The sequence below is a fragment of the Ursus arctos genome, unplaced genomic scaffold (assembly GCF_023065955.2).
Source record: "Ursus arctos isolate Adak ecotype North America unplaced genomic scaffold, UrsArc2.0 scaffold_1, whole genome shotgun sequence".
In the NCBI taxonomy this organism is placed as follows: Eukaryota; Metazoa; Chordata; class Mammalia; order Carnivora; family Ursidae; genus Ursus; species Ursus arctos.
In genome coordinates, this window is record NW_026622763.1 from 60,179,649 (window position 1) to 60,189,095 (window position 9,447).

The following is a 9,447-nucleotide window of genomic DNA, read 5'->3' on the forward strand; positions in this document are numbered from 1 at the left end:
TTCCTCCGGCTTTTTTCAGTTTCTTTCTTCCTTTCTTCCTTTCTTTCTTTCTTCCTTCCTTTCTTTCTTCTTTCTTTCTTCTTTCTTTCTTTCTTTTTCTTTCTTTCTTTCTTTCTTTCTTTCTTTCTTTCTTTTCCTTTCTTCTCTTTCTTTCTTTCTTTCTTTCTCTTTCTTTCTTTCTTTTCCTTCTTTTCTTTCCTTTCCTTCTTTCCTTTATCTTTGATTTTCTGTAGCTTGAATATTATATACAGAGGTGTAGTATTTGGGACATTTATTCTGCTTGGAATTCTCTGAGCTTCCTGCATCTATGGTTTGGTGCCTGACATTAGAGAGAAAGTCTCAAGTCATTATGGCTTCAAATATTGCCTCCATTTCTTTCTCTTTTTTCTCATTCTGGTATTCCCATTACCTGTATGTTACATCTTTTGTAGTTGTCCCGCAGTTCTTGCATGTTGTTTTGTATTTTTCTCTTTGCTTTTCAGTATTGGTATTTTCTCTTGTCATATGTTCAAGCTCAGAGATTCTTGCCTCATCCATGTCCAGTCTGCTAATGAGCCTGTCGAAGACATTCTTCATTTCTGTTACAATGTTTTTGATCTCCAGTATCTCTTTTTTATTCTTCCTTAGAATTTCCTTTTCTCTGCTTACATTATCCATCTGTTCTTACAGGTTATCTACTTTATCCATAAAAGCCCTTAGCATATTAATTATAGTTTAAAACACAATCCCTGGTGTGATAATTCCAACATTCCTATTACATCTGACTCTGGTTCTGATGGTTGTTTAGTCTCTTCAAACTGTGTTTTTTGCCTATAGGTGCCTTGTAATTTTTGTGGAAAGGTGAACATGATGTTCTAGCTGAAAGGAACTGTGGTAAATGGATCTTTAGTAATGTGGTGGTAAGGGGTGGGGGGGAAGTGTTCTATGGTCTATGAAAAGGTCTCAGCCTGGGTGCCCAGGTGGCTCAGTCAGTTAATCATCCGTTTCTTGATTTCGGTTCAGGTCATGATCCTGGGGTCCTGGGACAGAGTCCGCGTCAGGCTCCCTACGTAGCAGGGAACCTGCTTCTCCCTCTCCCTCTGCCTGCTGCTCTGCCTACTTGTGCTCTCTGTCAAATAAATAAATAAAATCTTAAAAAAAAAATTTTTTTTAATTTAAAAAACATTTAAAACAAAAGGTCTCAGCCTTTCAGCGAGCCTGTGCCTGCGGACTGTAAACTCACCGATGCTTCTCGGTCCCCCTCCTCCCCACTTAGGTGGGATAGGATGGCTAAGGGGGTTGGAATTTGGTATTTCTCTCCCCCCGGTTAGGTTAGTCTTCGATATAATCCCAGAAGGTTAGGCTCTGGTAAAAACTTCCTAAAAGCAGACCTTGTTAGGAAGAATAGATTGCTCTGTTTTTTAAAATGGCCACTATCCCCCTTCCTTATCAAAAGCATGAGGAGATTTTTCTCTGATTTTTATTGTGAAAACCTAGTAGAGCTCCAGGAGGTAAAATACACAAGACTGTGAGGGCAGTTGCCCTCCTGCTCTGGAGTGTTTAATCTGTCTGTCTTGTCCACACTGAGCCTTCAGGCATTCATCAGTTCTAGTTCAGCTATTCCTACCCTGGCACTGGTTTCTGCATGGCTTTCTGCTCCAGCAAGCTGTGTTCCTCTATATCCACCTTTCTGTGTTTCCATATTTTGGCAGTGGTTTGCTCTGTGACCTTACTTCTCTAATGGATCTAAGAAGAGTTGTTGATTTTTTCTGCTTGTTCATCTTTTTATTTGTTAGAGTGGTGACGTCTAAGCTCTTACATCTTGAACCATAGAGTGAGTCTTTGAAAATGCTTTGAAAATCAGATCATGTTGCTCCTCTACTCAAACAAACGAACAAACAAAAACACCAAAAATATGTCAGTAGCTTCCCAGAATAACAGCCAAAATTGCTTATAATGTCCCCTGAGGTCCTACATTGTCAGGCTCCTCCTCCTCCCAGCCCGAGTTCATCTATCTGAGCTTGAATCCTACTACTACCTCATTCCTGACACTCCAGGCTCATTGCTGTCCTTTGACCATGGAAGGCACGCTTCAGACAAAGCGTTTACAATTCTTTTTTTTTTTTCTTTTTTAAGATTTTATTTATTTATTTGACAGAGAGGGAGAGACAGCCAGCGAGAGAGGGAACACAAGCAGGGGGAGTGGGAGAGGAAGAAGCAGGCTCCTAGCAGAGCAGGGAGCTCGATGCGGGGCTCAATCCCAGAACCTGGGGATCAGGCCCTGAGCAGAAGGCAGATGCTTAACGACTGAGCCACCCAGGCGCCCCAAAGCGTTTACAATTCTTGTTCCATTTGCCTGGAACAGTCTTCTAGATAGCTCCCCGACTCACTCCTTACCTTCTTTACATCTAGTAGGGGCCATTTCTCCTTGTTGTCAGAAGGGTTCTCAGTGAGAATCAGAGCTGGATGATCTGGCTATGTCATTGGGCATATATTGGCATCAGGCTATGGTAGCCTATAGAGATCATCGCTTCAGTAGAAAACTACCCTTCCTGGAAGACAGAGCCTTCCAAAATTCCAGCACAGGACATCCTCCTGTGGGCATGCTTAAAAAACACAGACCGCATTAGTTTCTGTGGCTGTAAATGCAACTTCACTTTCGTTATTTTATTTTTAGTGCTTTCAAGGCTAACCACTGACTCCTGCTGATTGATGCATTCTTTATTTTAGATATGCTATTGTGTTCAATCAATGGCAGTCAAGTCTTGCTAGCTAGGGAGCCATTCTGTCCCTTTCTAAAGTGAAATTGCTCAACACATTTAGCTCCATTATATGTAGGCTTAAAAATTTAACTCTGAGTTCAGAGGGAATGCATTAGTGTGGAAGCAAAAAGGAGTATTAGAAGGGCACTTGACTATAGAGGGCAAAAGAGGCACTCAGTCCACCAAAGTGATTCTCATCCTAGGCTGAGTAGTAGGATTCTCACAAAATCTGGCTCCTACCTCATACTTACTGGCAGAGATGTGGGCACTTTACATTTTAAGTAAGACTAAACTACTCTCCAAAGATACTATTTGAATTCACACTCCTAACAAACAGAATGTAAGTGTACTCCTCCCCCTTTGTATTTACTGCTAAATCTTTTACCTAAGGTTTACTCTTGGGCAAGAGCTGTGGTAAAATATATAATAGTAAAAATATACATATGCTATATAATACTCACATAGTTATGAATATCACATAAATGTGCTGCCCCTATTTCTGTGTGTGATGAAGAAAGAATCATGTCACACATTTATTCCTCTCCAGAAAAATGCTTCCCTAAGTAATAGGGTATTAAGTGAAATGACCATGTGTTGATTTGCAGTTTATGTTAACTGACCAGTCACCATATCAGAACAGAGATTAACTGTACTTGGTATATGTAATTAACTTAGATATAGTAGAAAGTGATAGATTTAAGGTGAGTTCAGGACATGACAATGTGTTTAGCTTTGGAATGAAATTGATATGTCTCTTGATCTCTGTGACCCTAAGTGTATTAATGTATAGCTAGGCATTATAAGTGAATGACAAGAAGACTAAACAAATACATATGAAAGCATTTTGGGAAATGGAAAGCACATTTTCAGTCTGAGAGATGATGGGCCCTGCTGTACCTTGTTATAGGATGCATTATATCCCTCAAGTATACCTAGCATGATGATTTTGATGAAATTTAAAGGGTCAATATGCCAGGAACCATTAAAAAATCATCTTTCTAGGGCCACTAAAATCACTCTTTTGTACATAGTAGGCCTTCAGAAAATGAACGGCTGTTAATCGTATTTTGCAAATAGTTTCCTTATATAGAACTCAGACTTGCTGTTTCCCTTACTCTGTCTAGTGTATTGCTCAATAAACAGCACTCCAAATTAATATCTACCAAGTTGGAGCTCTTTTTTCCCATATCAGAACTCTCCAAATGCATTATTTGTAGTACTGGTCTGTCACACATATTCCAGAATTAACTTCATTTATGTATACATCATCACCCCTTGACGTATATCTCCATTTGATCTGTAGTTGTGTCTCTCCTGTGCTCAACACACAGTAGGGGCTTCATTACTTATATTTAACTCATATTACTTATTACTTCATTACTTATGATATTTAACTCATATTACTATGTCATTACTTATGATATTTAACTCATATTATTACTTCATTACTTATGATATTTAACTCATATTACTATGTCTCATCTCTCAAACTAGACCGTAATGTTTCCTGTGTCTCCCAGAGTCCTGTCTCAGGTTTGAGCACAGCAGAGAGAAAGGCTGCCTGCTTCTTTTCTGATAATCTGAACATTATTTGTAACTTAGTTCTATTCTGGGAATGTTCCTGGGTGAGATTAAATTCTATATCTTTCTGATTCCAAATTCCATTAAAAACAGTAAAAATAACAAAAGACTGGCAAATTACATCTAAATCTATCAGCTATGTAAAGTTCTTTCAAGGAATGTGATAATAAGAAAAGACCCCTATGATCTTGTTGACTGATTTTCCTTCTGGTTTTAACCTGGGAAAAGGTCAATGACAGGGCAAGATTGAGTCCTGGTGACCCAGATGAAAGCCCCCATTAGGAATTAGGGGCCAAGTTTTGTGTCCCAGCTCAGCCAATGACTACTGTGTGAATTTAAGCAAGTCACTTTGCCCTCTGATATTGCTGCTTCATCTTTAAGCCAAAGAGATTAGACCAGGATTCATATTCACAATTATTTGTGGGTCAGAGACCTCTCTGAGATTCTGCTGAAAACTATGGGCCTTTTCCCCCAAAAAAGCACAAATACAGCTATAAATAGAATTCCAAAAGGGTCAGAGGCTCTTTAAAATCCACCCACATATTCCCGAGAGGACTTTAGAATGATTTTTAAGGTCTAAAGTATGTGGTTAGAAAAAAAAAAAAAAGAAGAAGAATCCATTTACATTTGCTACTCCCAATGTGAATTAGTTTTAAAATGTGGATTTGAGCCACTTATGTCATTAGAAGTCATAATTACTTTTTTTTCATAATTTAAAGTACTCACAGCAGAGCAAATTTTTCAGTAGAAAGATCTCTTTTATGGATTAATAGCATCTCAGGGTCAGCGAGGTGGTCAGTCCCTCCTGCTACACAATGCAGACCAGAGATAGACATTTAGCTTAAACGTGAACCCATATGGTGATGAGAGCCCACTCACATGTTTATTGCTGGGCAAACAAAGAGTTTAGGAATTTTCTTCTCTTTTTCGAGCTATCATCTGCCCTCACCACATAAATGTCCACTATTGACCCTATTTCAGCTCTCAGGAGCTACATAGATAAATGTTAGTTCTTTTCCCAGTCTGGTAGGAATTCAAGGGCAGCCTCTTTTGTTCTCTCTTAATTTTCTCTCTGCCAAGCATTCTGGTTTCAAATACAATAGTAGAAAAGTGATTCATAAGACTACTTTTAATCTCAATTACCTTCTTCAATGGAACTCTTGAAACAGAGAGCTCACATTTAGGCAGCATATTCCAGAAAAGTTTTGACAACGCATGGTTAGGGAGTAATTCCTTAAACTGCTGACTGCTGTTAGGAATGCTGTGGACACCACCAAGAGCCTGGTCCCTAAACAGGTGACTCTTCAGCGTCACGTTGGAATTGTGATCACCTGAAACCCCTAACTATAATCAACTGAGGCTGCCCTCATTCTCTCTTTCTTAGAAGCAAAGTAATCTTTCTAAAAACAAAACTCCTTACCTGCATCAGCCTCTTGTCCGCTCTTGGAAAGCTTTTGGAATACTAGTTTTGCCATTCATCATGCCATCATTCCCTCCAAGTGTTGTGTCATATGCAAATGTAAATAAGCCTGCCTTTTTTTCACTCCAAATTAATTGATAAACATATTGACCCATGGCTTGCCAAATATAAGCTTCCCTCTGTGGATTCATTATTCATAATTCTTCACTCAGTTACTTCACAACTTTGTCCAACTCACATTTAACCCCCTGATCTACAGAATGGAGAGGAGCAGAAGGATTATGTCCTGTTTGAGGCAACATTTGTTTCCTTTCCTTTTCTTCTTTTACTCAGTCTAGTTTCCTTTTCCCAAACTTTGTTTTCTTCTTTCCTTCATGTGTTCATACTGCATATCTTGGTCTTATATTTGGTTCCTTTTCCTGTGTTCATTTGCTATGGAGAAGAGACCCGCCCTTGTGTTTTTGGGAGCCGTTGGCCTTCTGCTTGTGTGCGGGGCTGGCGGGGTCTGTGCCCGCTCCGGGAGGCTCTTTGCTGTACGCTGTGCCGAGTCAGTCCCGTGCAGGGGGTGTTTCAATATATGCTCGTTAGCATTCAGCAGAAGAGGCGGCTCAAGCCCCCAAACCAAGTTATTTTCTTCTACCTTCAGAATTACCTTAATATTAAATGAAGGTTTAAAGAAAATGTAAACACAAAGTATATGTGTGTTTGGGAATAGGAGGAGGGCGTGGGGAGACAGAAATTATTAGACCGTCCTCACAGACCACACACTTTAATCTTAGTACTATTGCATCTGTAACCAAACAAATATAACTGATAGGAAAAAAGATTCAAGACACAAATCAACTATCCGTTATTCAATGGAAAGATGACATGAATGTAAATTGCCTTGAGAATCAAAGAACGTGTGTTTCTGCAGAGATGTTCATGTTATTAATTCCCATCTTACCAAATCTTTCACCTATCAACAGTTAATGTCACACTTGAAAAAGGCTAAGAAAGGCATCTTCTAGGGACTGCCCAAGTGAGTGATTTTACTTTTAAAAAGCCTTCGTCATATAACTTTGTGACCATTATTGGGTTATAAAATAAATGAAATGTAGGTCAGGATAAGCAAGTAAGCGTATACTCAAGTAAGGGAAGTGACTGACTAATGGTTTAGTAAGTTGGACTTTTTGGTTACCATATTTTCTTAATGTTTGAGCCCTTCATATAAACAAATCAATGTTGTCATAAGTTATTAACTCTAACTTAAATTGCCACAACTTTATTACTCTGTAGTTACCTTGTGGATGAAAGGGATGAGCTCTGGAGGTAATAGAACCTTTTCAAACTGAGAGAGGTACAGACAATTTCAGCTTAGGAGAGTGACAGGTGGCTGAATGATTATTGTGCTTTAATATTTCAGAGGGAATCCCAACATTGTCTAAGCAAGGTTAATAGGTCCTGTAAACCTATAATAAATCCTAGAGAACAACAGGAAAGTCTATGTCAGCATCCAAAAAGCTAAAGGTGAAAATGAGTGAGGGTCTCCTGACAATGGAACTTTATGCCTCATTCACTATTCATTCAGTCAGTTGTCAGTGTATCCTGAGGAAATATGATGTGTCATAACTTCTCTCAAAACTACACCATCCTTATAACCTTGAACAAATCACTTACCTTCTTCAAGTCTAAATTTCACCATCCAGGTATTTCTGTGATGGAGTTGTGAGGTTTGGTGACTAAGGTATGTTAGACTCTAACAGAGTAACTGATTGGATGCTTATTGAATGAATGAATTCCCTTACCTTCTTCTTCACATTTAGACATCTCCCTCCCACCCTGTAGTTTATAAATTGTAATATGTGAATAATAATATAAAAATAAGTTCCATTGGTTAATAATAAATGTCTCTCTACAGTTTTGGGTCAACAGGAATTGTGAGTGATCTGTGTTTGCTGATGAAATTAAAGTATTTAAATATTATTACAACTGATCAAATATTTTTGCAAGATAATCCACCAAGCCCAAGGATGTCATTCTTTGCCAAACAGCACTCTGAGGCTTGCTGACTGCAGTACATGCAAATCCACACTCTTTTTGAGTTTGTTTCATAGCAAACATGAGCAGTAACTTCCTTTCATTTATCAATTCTAACTAGAATATTTTCCAGTAATACTTAGAAAAATCTTATAAGCCACTTTCCTAAAATATAAAATAGGTATACAATTTTCTGGGTTAAGTAGCAATACATGGAGTGTCCGCTGTACGGTGTTTTAACAGAACAGACACAAGTGAAACAGACGGTAATTCTGTAGATTTTGAGTATGGTTGTGGTAGTTGCCTTCTGGTTTATACTCCAAATTTGAGTTAATTTTGAAATCTTGAAAAAAAAATATGGCAAGACATACACCAAGTTATTTATAAATTACATCAGTCATTTATTCAATCAATATGAATGAGTATGTACTGTTTGCCAGACCCCAAACTGAAACTATGTAATCTTGACATCAAGAAATTTGCTCTAATGAGAAAGATATGTAAACAAATCAATTCTATAAGGTAATTGATACCAAGAGAATATGAGAAAAACCTAGCCAAGTCCGCCTGGGGAATTAGAGGAGCCTTCACAGAGGCGGCAAGCTGAGGCAGAGGCATGAGCGGGAGATTATCGGGCGGGTAAATAGGAAGAAGCTGTTTGGCAGTGAGAAGAGAACGAGAGGAGCATGGAGGCTTGAAGGGGCCTGGAATGATCAGGGAATGTGGAAGAGTAGGTTAGTGTCCTTAACTAGTAACTCATAAATTACTGTGAAAGGGGGAAGCAGGAAGGGCTGGGAAGGAATGAGGCCAAATAGGTAGGGAGAGGCCAGGATCTACAAGCCTGTGGAGCAGGCAGAGTGTGCCAGTGTTTGGCCTCTCTGTGAGCTGTGGGGGAAGTTACTGGAGAATTTTGTATACAGAAGTTTCGTAATCAAATGAATATGTTCTGATTCCTGACGGAGACTAACAATATCGTGATTCTTTTGTTGTTTACAAGTTACAGAAATGGCACACACACCCCTTTGTTCCTAGGGGTTTCTTCAATGGTTCTCCTTGTAATGGAATTCAGGGATGCCAAAAGAAATATTTGAACTAAATGATATATCAGAATTACAGTAAGAGCCTGTGAGCAGATTTTTAGTTAACAGGTTTTTAATAGGCTGTGATGCAATTCTTAATGGAGAAGATTTAATTATAAAGGAAGCCTGTCTCTAATGGAAATTTGGCTGGGTGTGTTTTTATTTCTCGGTGAATTAAAGGGTTTATATAGGGTTAGATGGTTGAAATTCTTGGAGAAAACACGTATACACCAGCGAAAACTTTCCACTCATTTTATCTCTTGCAGCAAAGCAATGAATCTGCTAGAAATAAATTTCAGTTAAATAGAGCATAATTTTTTATAATTTCAGGGGTTAAGCATCTGAAAGGCCAGAATGAATCCTCATTCCCTGAAGAAGAAGAAGGTGTAAACGAAAGAGAGGAGCAGTGGGAACATTAATTACGGGTCTGCAGCAAGAAGGCTTCTTGGGAATAACTGAACTATTAACTTTTCTGAATGTCCCATGGAAGCCACTCCTTGACCTCCAGAAGCATTCTCCACCTCTGCTCTCATACAGTAGTAATACACCTCCTGGGAAGCTCTCCTTGATTGAACTTTAGAACCAAGTACAGATTGTTCAATATTAC

General features: G+C 38.8%; 2 protein-coding genes across 2 annotated transcripts in view; one reads left to right on the forward strand and one right to left on the reverse strand.

The window, feature by feature from the left end:
* PPP1R1C (protein phosphatase 1 regulatory inhibitor subunit 1C) overlaps positions 1-9,383 on the forward strand; it is a 113,987-nt gene extending 104,604 nt beyond the window's left edge. The window contains exon 5 of the mRNA XM_026492393.2: positions 9,171-9,383. Within this exon, the coding sequence (XP_026348178.1) occupies positions 9,171-9,259 (89 nt within the window). The 3' untranslated portion in view covers positions 9,260-9,383. The remainder of the gene's footprint in view (positions 1-9,170) is intronic.
* Positions 1-9,447, reverse strand: part of PDE1A (phosphodiesterase 1A) — a 284,858-nt gene that overhangs the window by 13,495 nt on the left and 261,916 nt on the right. The gene's annotated exons all lie outside the window — the stretch shown is intronic.